Source organism: Eleutherodactylus coqui, chromosome 3, assembly GCF_035609145.1.
Source record: "Eleutherodactylus coqui strain aEleCoq1 chromosome 3, aEleCoq1.hap1, whole genome shotgun sequence".
NCBI lineage: Eukaryota > Metazoa > Chordata > Amphibia > Anura > Eleutherodactylidae > Eleutherodactylus > Eleutherodactylus coqui.
The window spans coordinates 229,496,924-229,515,352 of NC_089839.1; the positions used below are offsets into that span (position 1 = coordinate 229,496,924).

General features: G+C 43.9%; 1 protein-coding gene across 1 annotated transcript; it reads right to left on the minus strand.

Annotated features, from left to right (window-relative positions):
- Positions 1 to 5,870: 5,870 nt before the first annotated feature.
- On the minus strand, positions 5,871 to 18,056 carry SEC22B (SEC22 homolog B, vesicle trafficking protein). The gene is made up of 5 exons (XM_066597050.1): positions 17,915 to 18,056; positions 14,721 to 14,830; positions 11,070 to 11,230; positions 8,295 to 8,441; positions 5,871 to 6,808 (listed from the first exon to the last, which is right to left on the minus strand). The coding sequence occupies exons 1-5, from the start codon at positions 17,987 to 17,989 to the stop codon at positions 6,654 to 6,656; spliced, it is 648 nt and encodes a 215-aa protein (XP_066453147.1). The 5' UTR covers positions 17,990 to 18,056; the 3' UTR covers positions 5,871 to 6,653.
- Between the last annotated feature and the right edge of the window lie 373 nt (positions 18,057 to 18,429).

The window sequence follows — 18,429 nt, forward strand, 5'->3', positions numbered from 1 at the left end:
GCTTCAGGCTTCATTCACATGAGGTAGATCGGCTGCGCTTTCACGGACGGACTATATACGCTGCCCATCTGATGCATTGGTTTACAATGCATCACTTCAGATGGGCGTAAAAGCGCCCAACCAGCTAAGATAGCGCATTTTGGATGGGCGCTTTTACACCGGACGGGAAAGATAGTTCAGGAACTATCTTCCCGGCCAGAATACGGCAGCGGCTCCCATAGGAAGTGTGTCTGCTAAACTCCCACCCACTTACCTACTCCTCTCCGCCTCTTGCCAGCTGTTTGCAATGGGAGGGGGTGGGAGCCAGTTGCTAAGCTCTCGCCCAGTTCCGACCCCCTCCCATTGCTGGCAGCCGACAAAGGATGGGCAGAGGGTGGGAGCTTAGCACACTAGCTCCCGCTCCGTCCCCTTCCCAAGAGTCGGCGAGGGGGCTAAAAGGAGAAGTCAGTTTAGTAGAGATGTATATGCGCCGGACCCGGTCTGTCTGAACGGGCACACTGTGTCCGTTCACGCGATTTTCGGTCGCACTGTGGCTTCGGCACGGTCGACTGAAAATCTTGACCGTCGTGTGAAAGAGCCCTCAGGTTGAAAGACCTGGAAGGGGCAACACAAAATGGGACACGCAGGTCCCTGTCAGAAGTTACAATATAAATATATTTGTATTATTTAAGCATACGGCCTCCTGCAGACAGCCGGGTCACATCCCGCAGCAGGATGCAAGCCGTGCCCCTACAGTGACCACCGTGGCTCACCTCCTCCTGGCGTCTTCTCCGCTATGCTATGTGCTGGCTGCTGACCAGCCGGCTCATGCGCAGACCAGAGCGTCAGCCGTGACATTTCTGTGCGGGCCTCTGCGAGGCTCGCACAGAAATAGGACATGCCACGATTTGTTTACCGCGCGAGTTTTCACGCGGTCAAATCACGGCTGTGTGCATAGGATTGCACTATCTAATGCAATCCTATGGTAGCGGGCACGGGCAGAATTGCCGCCCGTGTGCAGGAGGCCTACAAGAGGTCTATACTGTCCTGCAATATTAATATTTTGGCAAAGGATAAATAGAAATCAAAACATAAACAAAGAAAGTAATAACGTAACCAATTAAGGCAGCCGCGTCTAAATGAATAATTGTTGTTATGTGGTCAATGAGATAATGATCTGAATTATCCAAATACCTTCTAAGGCATCTCCTGAGGAGGATTAGAGGATGTGGGAATACATGACTCAGTAAATCGTATGAGATAAGGTTCGTGGTCAAAAAGCTGATATTCTTTGAAGTGATGTATTTGTACCAGAGTTTGCAAATGTTTAAAAAGTTGTGTTTTGTACCATTTTCCCACTCTGCAATGTCTTCAATGCGACATAGTTGTGCAACCTTCTCTGCTCAACAGACAGAGGGACCGTTGGTAGGCTTTTGTCAGAGGGGTGTAGGTTGACCAAGAGTTTCCATAGGAGGGTATTTATTGGGAATAATTCGATGTGTGTAGAGCATATTTTATTGATATGTTCTATTACTTGTGACCAATAAGGTGTAAAATGGTTCCAATTTAATGCGTTTAAAATTCAATTGATGGAGATATATTCTGCTGAGTTTTGTTGTTGGGATACCAACTTATTACCGTGGAAACTATAACTCTGAAGCAAGTTACAACGTATGCTTTAAAAATATTAGTCAAGAAAACAAAATGTATCAGCAGGAAGCATCCACTTACAAGGAAAATGCAGTCCAAATGTCAATGAGCGGTGGTCCTATTCCGATACTGGCGTGCAGAGTGAAGCCTTTTCTTCTGATGCGGCTTTGTTAGCATACATGCAGTGATTACCCGTCTCCTTCATAACCCCATACGCAGTAGGGTTAGCCCAACCGTTTTAGATACACGTCTGGTAGCCCGTTGGTTCATTTTCATGGTGAGCTGCTCATCTGTAGCATGTTGGTTGACCTTTGCATACTTTCGTAGCCAACGTTCACCTCTCCCATCAATGGCACACATCAATGGTATTATTTTTCCGGTCACAAATTTTGACCATAGCAGCACATGAACAGTTCACAAACAGCACCATTTGGAAAATAATGACACCCTTGGCCCGAAAACCAATAACCATCCCTTTTTGCAACCCTGATGAATCGCTCCTCTTACCCATAACAATGAATGATATATCAGCAGACAGCTTATAAACTCGCCAAGCCAGCCCACAACATGCCACTTCCTTCATGAGCTGCATGCTGCCAATATCGGAAGTGATAATGTGACTCGACGCTGTAGCTTAGTGGTCAATTCTAGTAGCTTCATTGTGTGTTCATTTATAAAAAGGATCCTATGTTTGCAGAAAATTTGGAAAAATTTGCGGTTTTCAAACTCTGAATTTCTCATCTTGTAAGACAGATACTCACACCACATAAGATATGTAAGAAATAACATTGACCATATGTTCACTCCATGTTGGCATCATTCTGAAAATTTAATTCAGAATGATGCCAATGATTCAGAATGATGCCTTTAATTTAGACATCGGAAAATCACCTCATTTTAAAAACTGCACCCCTTAAAGTTTTCTAAATCGTAGTTACAAGGTCTGCTAACTTTGCCAGGGTTTCACAGGAATTAAAGCAAAGTACAGCATTTTTTTTGTTGATTTTTTAATTTTAATATTTTTTCCTGCAACACAGCAGCGGTTAGATAAATACAACTCAATGTTTATTTTCCCAGAATTGCAGCTTTAAAAAATCTCACACATTGCCCTAGCGTGCAACATGACTCAAAACAAAGGCCTCAGAAATGAAGGAGTACCCTGTGGGTTTTAGGGCATTTTTCAGGCCCCATTTCAGATTTCAAGAGGCTTTAAGGTGCCAAGTGATCAGAAAGATCTCTCAAAAGTTCCCATTTTGGCAATTACACCCCTCAAGGAATTCAAAAAGCATATAGTGATTGCTTTGACCCCCCGATCATTTAGAATTGGGCTTTGAAAATAAATACTTCCAATTTGAAGGGAAAAAAAGGAATAGTTTGTGCTCAAATTTTTCACTTTCACAAGAGGCAGTAGGAGAAAAATCACCCCACAATGTGTTACCGAATTTCTCCCGAGCACAGAAATGTCTCATGTGGATGGAAACTGCTGTTTGGGCACATGGGAGGACTCTGAACTGAAAGAGCATTATTTTTGGCTTTTCAGGAGTCATTTTTGGATACCCTGTTAGATTTGCAAGCCCCTGAAGTACCCAGAATCCACCGGAAAGATGGCTCCTATTTTGAAAGCAAGAGTGGTCAAGTGCAGTGAGTATTTTGACCTGATAGGTGTTTGCTGGCAGTATGTTAATGCTGTGTCATGCAAACGAAAAATTGCAATGTTTTTCAAAAACATGTAGGTTTAGCCCCAATTTGCAAAAACAGTCCCAAACCCCACCCATAATTTGCTACCCAATTTCCCCCGAGTACGGAAATGTCCCATATGTGGACATAAACTGCTGTTTGGAGGAATGATAGGACTAAGAAGGAAAGGAGCACAGATTTTGCTGGAATAATATTTGGACACCATGCTGTATTTAGAGAACCTGTGAGGTCCCCAGTACAGTGGGACCCCTTCAATAGTAAAGCCAAAAACTACACCCTTTGATGTAGTCATCTAAGGGTATAAAATCTAGTAACTTTGTTTGGGGTCTTACTGGTATGTCAGATTGTAATGTAGGGGTGTATGTAAGTTTTGTGTAGTACATCAGGGCTTAATACATTTTTTTTAAGGGGAGGAGGGATTGGAAAACCAGTAATTCAGTCATTGAATTAAACTCCTAATCATAATGATGAACGGCAAAAAAAAGGATAACATTATTTATACTACATGGGGAACAGCATGGTTTTGTTTTTATTGCATTTGGGCTTCATGTCCACGGGCCCATGGCAGAGGACACTGGGGATCTTCTGCTTACCCGTCTGGGGCTTTATTTTCTTCACTGCAGATGCGCTGTCTGCTGCACATGTGCATTTTTATTTTTTTTTAAACTCTTGCTTTTCCACGGAATCTACGGCTCATCCGCAATTTAATTGCAGATCGGACGGCTTTCATTGATATCTATGGGAGCCGTCGATGCGGTGACCGCAGTAAAATAGAGCACGCTGCAATTTGTTTTCTGGACCAAAATCAATCCGCATGCTTTATGTCATTTGTGAAGCCCATGTTTACCTATGGGCGGCTTGATTTACGCATCTTCTGCACGGAAAATACGCAAATCAAACCTGCCCGTGGATATTGGGCCTAAATGTATTCTGTGACCAGGTTGAGGCTGCCCATACTGCAGGTAGTATGAATCCATGACAGGTATGCTTACTACACCCAGATATGTTTTATTTTGAGACACTTTCGTGTTTGAGAATAAATACACTTTGAAGCTGGGTTCGGAGCTGAGTCACAGAGGCAGGCCGCACCAGCTTCTCCTCGCCCGCAGCATGAAGACTGGCAGCTCTTTCCCTTTTGTATACAGGGAGTGGGCTGTCACTGTGCATGATGGGGGCAGGGAAAGGCCAGAACAGCCGGCCTCGATGACTCAGAGCCCTAATGTTTAATTCCTTTTTATTTCCCTTTCTCTGACCCAAAATTGGAACAGAGAAACAGAAATCACTAACACTAGTGTGGACAAGCCGTTACATGTGACTAGTCCAAAGCAATAAACACCTCTTACTATATCACAACCCTCACTCCTCTGCATTTATAAAGTCTTGCAAGCAAAGTCTCACACTTCGTTTAGAAAGTCAAGCAAAGTCTGCTTGTGTTTAATTTTTTTCGTCTGTAATTTATAAGTTTTTTGTATTCTTGATTGTAACATATTGCAGGACATGTTGGTGCTATCTAAAGAGAACATAAACTTGCAAATATCTGACTAATTTTCTTACATAACCACATAACAGTCTAGCAGTGAAACAAAGTGTCACATGTATCAAGCTCCCTGATATTTTTTCTATATGTTTCTGAAAAAAAATTGCAATCCACATATTGCCCATATCATTCACACAAAAAAAGAGTTTATGAGCTAGACCAGGCAACTTCTGTACCTAGAGTAGGTCAGTAACCATGCCATATTCATCCCTGCAAATGGAGAATGGGTGCATCCTGCTTCAAAATGTCATATTCGCGTAATTCTCAATGGGATGCCAGTAATAGTAAAAATGCCCCACAATGTTCAGCTAAATACGCAAGGACAGCCAGAAATTTTGTTTAGAATTACTTTACTTTTGTGTTCTAAGAGGTTAATCACGTATGATTCTTCTGTGCCTGCGCTGCTTGTGCCTGGCATTTAGATGTTAAATTCCTTTTCTTGCATATTCATATTGTGTTTATGTTTCATCGACCAATGGTAATAAATGAATTATAATAGATTTGAATTATTGTAATTGAAGCATGTGCCTCTATAAAAACTGCTGCCTGTCAATCAATAAACAGTTAACCTTGATCACATCAAGTTTCGTGTGGTTTGACAAGTTATTTCTGAGCCCGTATATACACTTCTCACCAATTTGGACCCCAGAAGCATATCGTATAGCAAACAGATTTATTTGCACTAACAGTAGTGACATCAGCACTCGTGCAGTCGTTTAGACGACTCTTATCCCGTCTAAATTGGACCAGTGCTGTAGCCCCTTTATTCTCAAAATCTGTGGGGTCCCAGAGATTAGAACCACACCAATCTTACACCAATGGCAAAATAAGATGCGAGTATCCTTTTAACAATCTAGTAAAGGTTTGTTTTTTTTTAATACATAATTCATCTAAAATTTGTTGCCTCTAAAATTTTATATTAAAAGTCCTTTTCAACAGACATTTCATACTTTTACAACAGACACAATTGTATAGTTGAATCCATTAAAAAAAATGAATTAAAACATTGTTGTAGACTCTTTAATTTGAATTTAGCTCACAAGAGGTTTTAATTATTAATGAAGATCAGCGCTGCAAGTTATTTCGACTCAATTTAACATTGGTTGTATGACTGGCTGAAGCTATTCTGTATGTCTCTAGCATAGTTTCTGTTTGCTATTATTTTAGATTTCCTTATAAGCACTTCATGCTTTTTTTGTTTGAAAAGGTCTTTTTTACTGCTCAAAATTTGTCAGTTACAAAAAAAAATTAAAAAAAAAAAAAGAGAAAAAAAATAAAAATCACCCCACTTATGTTCCTTTAGAGTAATAAGATACGGAGACATGTGGGGCCAAACAGTGACAATAAAGCTGAAGTACACTAGAAGGACTTTATAGACTGCACAGAAGTATGAACAACGTAAATAAAATAGTAGTTGCTTGCTGCTGGATATTACTAGAACAGGAAAGAGGGAAAAACTTTAATACAGGAAAAAGTGCTGATAAAACAGATGAGAAGTCACGAGAAGTATGTGAAAAGTATCCCCAGGTAAACGCAGAAACAACATTACAGGTACGCTGAGTCAATAGTCTTTCTAGATATCTTTTCCTCTTCAAAAAAGATAAACCTTGTTTTCCCAAGTCTATTATTTATACAGTGTCATCCGATGCAAACAGACTAGAATGAATCACAAGGTAAACTACTGTTAACTCCTGGCGGCAGGCCTCTGAAGCTAACAAGTGACAGAACAATTAACTCATCCAAAACATTGGCATAGATTCCTTTTGTTAACCTCCAGAATTCTTGCAGTTCAGAGCCACCAAAACCGGACGTAGACGATCAACATGACAGAAAATACCGCAACTGCAGCCAGTTTAGCATAGGTGGAGCGCATGTTCAGGTACTTTGCATCTTGACGGTATTTTTTCGACAAGGTTGAGAGATTGCTAGCCTTTGTATCCAGTGCTGCAAAAGAAGACAAAGCGTTACCCAATGCAATTATTCACCAAGGGACGTATATTGGGGGTATGTAAGCATTATACTGTATAACAAAAAACGTATGCCGCTGACAGACGCGCGTAGTGATTATTTTTGCGTGTGTGCTGCTCGAATGTACTAATACTTACACAGAAGATTTAGAACAAATACCTATATTCTTGCATCACTGGCTATATGTCCATCACCTCTGATGAAGCCACAATTCATAGAACCAATATAGATCCCAAATTATACACAGCTCATAGCTAGAGTATTCTCAAAAACAGTAATGCCTCGTGTACACGACACGTACGGATTCCGACCGGGGAATCCCACACGGAACCCACCTGCACCCGCGACCCTACTTACCTATCATTTCTTCTATATTGCGGATGTGCCCCCCGCCATCACTAGCCACTATAGGACCATAACTCAGGCAGCTATACACCTCAAGTCCAGTGTATATGGGTTATTTCTGCCCACGTGAATTTCATCATCTCTTTCAATGCCTGTCAGACAGTACTAACTAAAGCCATTCTCCCTTTTTTTGATTATTGCTATATTAATTTGCTTTCCATGGATTGAAACTTTATAAGTATGAATATTGATAATTGCCATTACTGGAATTGTTTGACTTTTAAGCATTTGCACATTATAGGTTCAGGCAATAATGCATTTTATATCAGGTTCACTAACTTTTCCATATGCACTCTAGCAAATCCTTATAGGGGTGTGACCTGTATGTTTAGAACTACTCTTATCAGTAGTAGCTGGTTTGGATGCATTTCCTTTTTTGTGATGGTGCTTGCTTTTTTGTCTTTAATTTTGTTTTGATTGCAATTAAATTTATTGTATATTTTTGGAACTTTTGATGTGCGCCAGTTATTGATAGTCTGGAAAGTTTTGGTTCACAGCATTACGCTCTGTCCCAGGGTTCCACCTGAATCTCCTAAAATGGGATTCAAATTGAGCCATAAAATGCCATTGTTCAAACAGCCTGATAAGGTCTTTGGGCAGGTTTCCATTCCTCTTTGACATTCGCGCCAGACAGAATAATCAACTATGCCATCCTGTCCAACACAAATGGCGGAGAGCTACAGAAAGCTGCTCAAACTGAGACCTTAGTGGTCCCTATTTGAACAATGAAAACCTACAGTGGGAATCCCCAAAAACTGACAGTTTAACACTCTGTGTTCACAGTCTAAGGTAAGGTTCACACCTATTAAAACTTTCCATTTTTGTTTCAATCTTTTTTCAAATTGTGCCCTGCAGAAAATACAGAAACGAACAATATCCAAGAGGTTGAGTGACAGAAGAGGAACTAGATTTGATTTCAGCTGTTGCAGCCAGAGCCTGGCTGTTTGTTCCACCTGGATCTGGCTGATATTGGCCCGAGTGTTGTATATGTCCACTATTTGAGACTGCCTGCAAGCACTAATGATCTATTTCCCTTACTTTTATGAAAGCCACCTACCCGATAATGCTTCGCCACGAAGAAGTACTTCTTCAATGTTTGCCACCATGATCCTCTGAACATCTTGTAACTCAGTGTTGATAGAACCCAAGTTTCTTCTTGCTCTACTGTCAATATAGGTCTTCTTTGTCTTCTGAATATAATTATCTATTAAAATCAAAACAACACAATTCCAGCAGTAGAATAAGTTTATGTTCTTTTATATTCTGTTTTCTTGGTTATAACATTATTGGAACTTCGGTAGCATATACATGTAATGAGAAAAACTCGACTTTTGTGGTATTATATAAAAGAAATAGAGATGAGCGAACGTACTCGGATAAGCACTACTCGTCCGAGTAATGTGCCTTATCCGAGTACCGCTGTACTCGTCTTGAAAGATTCGGGGCGCTCCGCTGCTGACAGGTGAGTCACAGCGGGGAGCGGGGCAGAGCGGGCGGGAGAGAAGGAGAGAAAGATCTCCCCTCCGTTCCTCCCCGCTCTCCCCTGCAGCTCCCCGCTCCGCAGCGCGTCCCGAATCTTTCAGGACGAGCAGAGAGGTACTCGGATAAAGCACATTACTCGGACGAGTAGTGCTCATCCGAGTATGTTCGCTCATCTCTAAAAAGAAACCAATTATAGAACTAGACATAAAAAAAGAGAGATGATTAAAAGAAATTATCAGTAATTTCTCTTTACGATCCTCCTTTTCATTGGATCCTAGTCTATATAGTTGACGATTCACAGACAAATGCCCTAAAATTTAATCTTCATTGATATCAATTTAAAACTAAATGCTACAGACTAACTAACAAGTAAAATAGAAAAAACACAACATAAGTATCACGGTTGGAGAACCCGTCCTCCATAACCTTCCCTATGGCGGACGGGATGAGATCTGCAAAGTCCAGGAGGCTCGTTCTGGTGGGGACACCATATTTGGGAAAATAATCTGTAAGGAAATCCTGGCCAACATCATCTATGAGGATGAGCAATTCATTGTTTTCCATGATGTCTCTCCACAAGCGCCAACACATTTCCTCCTAAAGTGGCCATTTGCGCTGTTTCAGTAGTGGATCCTGATGATGATGCTCTCCTAGCACATCTTATGATTGTTGCCAAAAAATGTGTCCTTGGAGCTATATACTCCCATTTAGGGATTCCTCCATAGGGAAGGTTGTGGAGGACGGGTTCTCCAACCTTGATACTTATGTGTTACGTTTTGGCCGTTTTACTTGTTAGTCAGTCTGTAGCCCTTAGTTTTAAATTGATATCAATAAAGGTTACATTTCAGGGCACTCGTCTGTGAATGGGCTGTATTTAAATTCGGGTTCCCTCTGCCTCAGTGAATTAGTCTATATAATTGCAATTATAACAGAGGTGAATTCTCTGTATATGTCGCTATTTCCTAGGAGATCAGCCATTTCCCCTTCTCACTATAAGGCAATTGGCTGCAGAAGGATGCTTCCTATCTTCTCTGCACCAAAACTGGGTTTCCATGCTGCAGTAACCACGTGTACCTGTACTACCACCACCACCACCACCACGTGGCTGCATGATTGTGCCAGTAAGGTTATGAGGCAAGTGGAGTTTCAGAAGCATGGAAACCCAGCCTAAGAAAAGAAAATTCTTAAATAGAACCTGGGTTTTCAAAAAAGTGTTCAAGAACGGCCGAAGTCTACATTGGCAGCTGCTCGGCTGCTGTTTGCACTCACTATGAGCTCTATCAATTCAGTTGTCCATGTAGATTTTTCTGCTGCCTGCTGTTTGCAATCCACTAACAGATGGGAGGATCCTAAGCGGCCATTCTGCCAGTACTGTACTGCCCAGCACTTACTTGCTCACACTTCCCATGCTGCATTGCATGGCACTCCTCTAAATCAGCTTCAAAACAGCATCGGAATGAAATGCAACAGAAGTAATGAGGGCTCCATTCTGTTGCATGTAGTAATTAGCAGTGTCCCCATGTCCCTGTTACTAGAGAAGCCACATGCCTAACAACAGGCAGAGGATTCTAAAGGTGTTGTAAGGGAAATCTCTAGAGGCGGGAACTAAGGCCTCATGTCCACGGGGAAAATCAGGCCCGCTACGGATTCTCCATGGAGAATCCGTAGCGGGTCCCTCCTGCCCCGCGGACATGAGGTATTAAAATAAGAAGTAACTCGCCTCTCGCCCGCTCCGGATCTTCCCTTCGCCGCGGCTTCATCTTCTCTCTGTCACGGCCGGATTTTCTTTCATCGGCTCGGCGGATGCGCAGGGCACGCCGGTTGCGTGCCCCGCGCATGCGCCGGCCCGAAGAAAAAAGATCCGGCCGTGACGGAGAGAAGATGAAGCCGCGGCGAAGGGAAGATCCGGAGCGGGTGAGTAAATTCCGATTTTGGTCTCCCGCGGATCCGGACGGCTTCCATAGGCTTCAATAGAAGCCTGCGTGAGCCGTCCCCGCGGGAGACCCGCACTAAAATGGAGCATGGTCCAGATTTTTTCATGCTCCATTTTTAAAAAAATCACTTTTATTGACCATCCGCAGGTATTTATCTACCCGCGGGTGGTCAATGCATCCCTATGGGGCGCGGATCCGCGGGCAGGAGAAGAGTTAAAGCTTGATTTTCAGTGGTTAAACCAAAAAAAATAAATGAATGCCAGCATATTACAAGATTGATGATGCACATGTGCTATTAGATCAGCATAAGTTGTGTGAAAAGTTTAGTGACATTGTATCAATTTATGTAACTTTTAAAATGTTTATTAATTAAATTTGGCATGGAACCAGCAAAGGAAATAATAGTGAGAACTTACCAAACTCTATAAAGGAGTAAGGTCTTGATACTGTAGGGACTTTTTTTCCATGTTGCTCATCAAATTCGTTAAACAGATCTTCAAGATAAGCAAATGCTAGTTTCTTAGGATATGACATTTCACATAGCACCAGATAGCAAACGCCCTTTTCAATTAAGTAGCTGTGGTAATGGACAAAAATGATTTATAAAATACATAATGTATTATTTACATGACTGACTTAAATATAGTGGGACTACAGCAAAGTGCGTCAGTGTGGTACATCACAGCCAACCACATTAATTATTTCATTTCCAGAATGGGTTTAGAAAAAAAGCTAGAATCTAATTAGCTGTTCTGGTAAACAGTGAAGAATACATTTCATGAACAGGGGCCAGAGTGTTTGAAAGAGTCACCAACACGTATCCACGAACTTACAGCGTACCTGTCATTTCAGGTGACTTATGAATAAGCTGCTGTCTGTTTAAAACACAAGTAGCACAATTTCTGTCAATTAGATGACTTATATATGGAATTTATCAGCAGTTTTCCCCTCTGCGGGCTCTCTTTCATTTTCAGTTCTCCCCAAGCTGGTGCATGAAGCCTAGCTGCTATGAGGTCTCCCTTAGGGCTTATTCAGACGGGCGTATATTGGTCGGGTTTTCACGTCCAACCGATATACGGTGCCTCTCTGCAAGGGGAGGAGGCGGGACGGGAGCTAGCGCATCGAGTTCCCGCCCCCTCTCCGCTCCTCGCCACTGTTTGCAATGGGAGGGGTGGAATTTACCTCCACCCCGCCCCTTCCATTACAAACAGTGGCAAGAGGCAGAGAGAGGGCATAGAGGGGGCGGGAGCTCAATGCACTAGCTCCTGTCCCGTCTCCTACCCTTGCAGAGAGAGGCAGTGTATATCAGTCAAACGTGAAAACCCGACTGATATACGATCGTCTGAATAAGCCCTTATACTGCATATAGGAGAGCAGGATCTTCTCTGTCACTCTATAGCACACCCTCAGAAGCAGACACATGGAGGATATTAAACCAGCTCTAGAGTGAGAGAGTAAGTCACTTACTAGCCAGCAACAGCGTGTGCCTCTACACCATGGTCTCCCTCCAACAGCTCCTCCTCCATAGACTTACATGAATTGCAGATATAACCAGATCACACAGTGAGCTAAATCATCTTCACTGAAGACGGATTTAAGCAGTGAATTGAAAATGAGAGGTCAATATAGAGGGGAGCAGGAGAGAAGTTTTAGAAGTTGTGAAAAAAGTATTTTTCGGTAATAGATATTACAAAGTTTTCTTCACTTGTACTATGGAGTTCTAAAAAAAGGGAAAAAAAAGAAAAGAAAAGAGAACCCCCCCCCCCGAAACTGTGACTCTTTAAACCCTTAGTAATGAGCCCATTTTGGGTCCTTGCAACCAAGCAATTTTTCAAGCTTCTCACTGTTATGTTGCAAGAGCCACAACCTTTTATTCCTTATTGACACAGCCATATGAGGGCTTGTTTTCTAAGAGAAAAGTTATAATATTTAATGGTCCGATTTTGGGGGAGATAAAACTTAAATTAAATTTATCAACTCTTTCAGAGTTACTACAATTACGGGGATGCAAAATTTAGATATATATATTTTTTTCAAACATTTGCACAGTAACAGCTAGTTCACACATCATGGAATTGCTGCAGAATTTTGGCTGTAGAATGCAAGCCGAGATTCCACAGCAATTTACAGTACGATGTAAGTGATGGGGGTCTGTTACACCCCACGGGGTTGGACTTAGAATGTAGAACGTAAAATCAGCAAACAATCTTTTTAGATGCATGAAATATGACATACGGATTAAACTAGTATAAAGCCCGTCCCAGGATGGCGACTGCAGTTTATCTCTATGTATATAATCTCCGCACTCAGGAAAACTATTCAATGAAATTGGGAATCTTAGTTATAATGCGAAGGCGCCAGCAATTTCAAATATATGATCTACTGAGGGCAAGTTGACGTGGAGATCCCTTGTGTGTTGCCCCACAGACCTACTTTTGTAGAACCTGGCATAATTTTTCAAAAGTCTCTGCAGGTTTTATTTTTAGGGGGTGTAATTAAAATATTTCCTGGTAAACAACATTTCAATGAAGTTTGTTGTACAGGGCGGCCATGACGCTGTTCTCAGGTATTACTGCATATTTGTAGTACTATTTGTGTTAAATGAGCAACATGGCTGCCTTGTTATATGGTTATAATTATTTCTATTGCAGAAGAGAAATAAAGCTTGGTCTTTAAAGGGGCTTTCCCACTGCTTAAAACTGCTTCACAGCCACTTTGCCCTTCCTGCTTGCTGCAAGCAATTACTAGCCACAGCATTGGCCTTCCCATAGCCAGTGATTGGCTGCAGCAGTCACATGCCCTGGTCTGCAGCAAGATGAAAGAACAGAGTGGCAGTGAAGCAATTTTAAGTCATGGAAAAAACCCTTTAAGTTCTAGAACATGTGCAGTATTAAACGTTGAGGCAGCAACTAGAGATGAGCGAGTATACTTGCTAAGGGCAATTGCTCGAGCAAGCATTGCCCTTAGCAAGTACCTGCCCGCTCGGGAGCAAAGATTCAGCTGCCGGCGGGGAGCTGCAGGGGAGAGCGGGGAGGAACGGAGATCTCTCTCTCCCCCCTGCTGACTGCCGCAACTCACCTGTCACCCGCGCCGGCAGCTGAACCTTCTCTGCCGAGCGGGGAGATACTCGCTAAGGACAATGCTCGATCGAGCAATTGCCCTTAGCAAGTATACTCACTCATCTCTAGCAGCAACCTTGTACATAGGTAGGCTTGTACTCAGCTCTGAAGTATAGATCTAGAATCCAGAGTGTTTGGCTCACAGGTACCTCTGCATCCACTTTTCAGCTGCGAGCAGGACTAGGTATCAGTTTTCGGCTTCTGGATGTAAACAATAATGTCCCCATTCACTTCCAGTAAACAAAGATCTTAAAAGGGCCACTCCAGTGATTTTTTATCCCCCAGTAGGCAGATAGGCCCCCAGTATATATAAGTGAGCTAGTGTTACCATGGTTAATTATTCCCTCTACCTGAAACTTTCTCCTCAGATAGTCATGTGGTCTCAGTTCTGAGCAGCTACTTGAGTTTGTGTGGAGTTTCTACTCAGTCACTCAGTTATGCTGTTGCACAAATCCTATGACAGAAACTGCCTAGAGAGTCAGACTCTCCTATCACAATTACTGCTGATGATCAAACAGCTCCTGCCATGCAGGTATAATAGAGGAGATCACAGCTCATCCTTCTGATTGTATACGTATGGTCTGGAGCTTATTCAGGTGAATATGACGTAATGATAAACTTTTACCCCCAGCAAGCAGAAATGGTGTAGTCCCCTAGCTAATGCATCACAGGATTACTTGAAAGTGAAAGTAAAAAAAAGGATCACTCTAGATGGTGCATGATAGGTACCAGACAGGAGGCTGCGCTGCATGGAAATGATTATAATACACAGAGGAGGCCTCCAGAGTGTGACAGGCAATCGAGTGATGAAGAATTAAAATTCCTTTATATAGAAAAATGACGGGTAATGCCACATGTAGTGTATAATTACTCAAAAACTATGCCAGAGTTACAGAGGAGTTTAACACTTCATATATGAAACCTGATAACATCTACATATATACTCACTGGAATGTCATTGCGCCCGCCTCCAGCGTACATCGAGCAGGAGACTGTTCATTCAGCTTGCGGAAGAGCTGCTTGGCTTGGTTTTGATACTGTTGCAAGTCTCGGCCAGACTAAGAAAAGGTTAAGAAAAAAAAGACAAATATGTCATTCTAAGAACACTAAATGCAGCACAAAAGAAATGATACAAATCATCAACACTGCAAGAAACTTTCTCTCTCCGCGTCCTGCAGAGACTCTCGCAGCGGATCAGCAGAGGGGAGTATAGGGTCTCTAGGGGGCGCCGGATCCAATTCTGCTGCGTTATTTCGCAGTCGGAATCCGACCCGAACGTGGGCATGAGACTTTAAGGAAAATCCACAGAACCACTGTAATATGCAGCTATAACCACTTAGACATATCAGATATATCCCATCACACCTCACTCCCCGCAACGCGATAGGTTCCTATAACAGCCAGGACTACCATCGGTCCCCAGGTTTGCACTTCCAAACTTGCGATTTTGCCTGCGAGTGCAGTGCGTTTTGCAAGAAAAATGCGCACTGTGATTGCGGTTTTCACAAGCATGAAAATCACATCTACATTTTCCATAATAATTTTCTTTTACATTGCATCGCACTCGCATGTAAATCATATGGCATGAGAGCATGATGCGATTTGTTGTAGTTTAATAGAAGATAATGGGATTTGATCCAAAAATAGGAAATGCTGCGATTTTCCCATCCCGGACTCTGGGTCCAAGAAAAAAATGGCCCAAAAAACTAAACCATGTAAAATAATGGGTTCTTTCCATGCATCTCGTAACGCACAAACATTGTTTGAAAAATGGCCCATATACATACACCCAAATACTGATAGCCATGTAGTGCACTGCAATACAGGATTATTGCAGTGAATTGCATCAGCAATTACAGGAGTGCTCATAAGGCTCATGCCCACGAGCATTGCGGGATACGCCTGTGGATTTATGCCGCGTGAGTACTGCGATTAAAAACGTGATAGTGCCTGCGAGGGATCGCAGTAGAAATCCGTCCGTGGGCATTCACCGCTACTGGAAGCTTATATAAAAATAATGGCTTAGAGATCAAAACAAAAACAATAGGTCATCAGTATCAGATCAGGACAGGGTCCATCACTTGGGATCCCCGCCAATCAGCTATGTAAAGAGGTAGTTAATTATTGAGGGCCCCGACTAGTGGACCCCCACCGGTCGGATATTTACAACCTATCCTATTCTTTATCCTGAGGATAGGTCATCAATATCTTAGTCACCAAAAACTGCTTTAATGACCCACATGACAAAAAGGTACAAAGTGATCAAAAAGTTTTATGCACCCCAAAATGTGTCTGAAAACTATTGCTCATCCAGCTGCACCCCCGAAATGTGTTAAAAAAAAAAATATATATATATTCATACTCACCTAATCCAGCAGGCCTCCCTGGGTAAAGCTCATTTCCAGGTCATGTGCCCATCCAAGCATGTGACTGCTGAAACCAATCACTGGTCTCAGGCGACTCAATCAGCGGGGGAGGGGGGCAAGTAAGAGGTGAGTGTATATCCCCTGATTTTTCAAAGGGGCTTTCTGACAAATATAAACACTGGTGGCCCTAGGGGGCGCATACATTTCAAACCAAACAGAAAGGATAAAACACTGCTCACCTCCCACTGCCACTCTGCGTGTGCTCTGTTCACTTCAGGCTGCAGGGGTCACATGGGTTGTTTACCAACATGACTGCTGCAGCCAACAGAGGACCCGACAAGGACGGCACTGCTGGGGGCTTCTATATTAGCAGCCCAAATGCTAGGTTTAAAAGAGGTCACCTGTCAAACGGCCTCTGGGTCTTCCACTTAGGCCTCATGTCCACTTGCATACACAGATGCCACTGCTGAATCCCGCAGAGAAATCCATGCATGCCCGCGGCCATGGACAGGGAAAACACATTTTCTTACCTCTCCGGACGCTGCGGGGCTCTTCTCTTTGAAGGCCGGATCTTCTTTCTTCCAGTGCCGCACGCAGGCACCGTGCACACTTTTTCTTTTTAAATCTCCTGCTCTCCTGCGTATCCGCGGACACGGACGGCTTCCATGGAAGCCACGGGAGCCGTCCGTGCAGCAGATCCGCTGGAAAATGGAGCATGGTGCGATTTCTGCCCGTGCGAGTGACCCGCACACCGGGAAGAAATCCCATCCGCGTGTTTAGCTGCCCTACCGATGCTAATGCATCCCTATGGGCAGCAAGACACACGGATCTCCTGTGCAGGGGCCATGCGTGGATTTTATAAATAAAATCTGCCCGTGGACATTGGGCCTTACGGTGGCCTATGAGGCTCAGCAAGAAGCAGAGTCACGGTTCCCTGGTCAGGTGCGACGCCGCTGGTCAGGTGATGCTGGTCAGGTGCGACGCCGGTCAGGTGCGACGCCGCTGGTCAGGTGAGCTACTGCAGGCCGCTGGGAACCAAAAGCCGGGGATCCGCACAGTATGAAACCAGCTGTTGATACGCAACTGATTTCCAGTCAGAACCGGCACCAATGGTCCTCCAGCTCGGACATATAACACACAGCATTCCTCCCTGTCTATTTTAAAGCGGCTGTTCTTTTTATATCAGCGGAGGTAAGCTCGTACGTGGTGATAAGCCCCGCCCCCTGGCGTGTTGGCACTTTGTGATAAACCAGTGCATGCAGTTTGGGCACTCGGTCTCTGAATGGTGTAAACTCACAGGCTGCGCAGTTGGCGACCCGGATGTCCCATACATGATCTATTGGTGATAAGTCTGGTGACCAGGCAGCCATGGAGGTGTGACAATGTTGTGGGGCTCCTGTCACCCCCTTGTGTGCGCGGTAAATTCGCAGGCACATCACACGGTATGCAATGTCTACCAGGTCCCATTGAGGACAACAGGCGCTCCGAAAGAGCGTCAGAGGATAGAAGCCGCTGCGCCGCCGTCGCTGTGAGGGGAGATAACAGTTCACATGAATGGGTCAGGCCATAGGAGGCTCTGCAGCCGGACACCAGCAGGACTAGTAGCCAGCGGCTTGTTGGGAGGGTTCATGCCACAGCTGCCTACACAGGGGCACTGATATACCTTCTTCCTCCAGTCTGCCCCATGACAGCGCACACATTCACCACCCTAGGGGTGCCAGAGCTACACGTCCCCGGAGGTGATGCTATGCCGGGCAACTCCTGTGTGTCACCTACCTGCTCGTCCTCCTGCATGGACGCTGCCAGGGGCAGCCCGTCCGCCACTCGGGCTATCATTGTAAGCAACACCATGATTACCACAGCCGCAACTGAGCGATGAGTTGGCCGGAAGTGTTTCCAGTAGTTCCCTGTTGCGCTGGCCCGGGGCTCTCATTAATTTCGTCCGGCTAAACTAAGAAGAAACGTTCCGAGGTAGAAAGGTTCCGCCATGAGGAGGAGCCTGCAGGCTGTCATGTGCAGCGGCGGCGGCCGACAACACACGTACCCCTCGGCATTAAACATTCCGTCTTCTATGTCTCCTTGCATTTACACGTGCCGCAGTATAAGCACACAGCAATGTGTGGGGGGATACTACCAGCCCCTCATAGACAGCCTGCTTTGGAGGTTGGAAGGGCTTTTAAATGGACACAAGCACAACGAACAGCACCATAAGTTCTGGTGGTGTTTGGGGGGTATTTTTTCATACCCGCTCCTCCGTTACCGTGGTGTCCCCCGTTGAAAATGGCCTGTGG

Excerpts from the sequence above, each read along its gene's own strand:
- SEC22B (XM_066597050.1), bottom strand. The coding sequence starts at position 17,989 with ATGGTGTTGCTTACAATGATAGCCCGAGTGGCGGACGGGCTGCCCCTG. Across the intron at positions 11,231-14,720 it reads GCGGGCGCAATGACATTCCA|CTACTTAATTGAAAAGGGCG; the intron begins GTGAGTATATAT and ends CCATTACCACAG. Across the intron at positions 6,809-8,294 it reads TCGTGGCGAAGCATTATCGG|CACTGGATACAAAGGCTAGC; the intron begins GTAGGTGGCTTT and ends CTTCTTTTGCAG.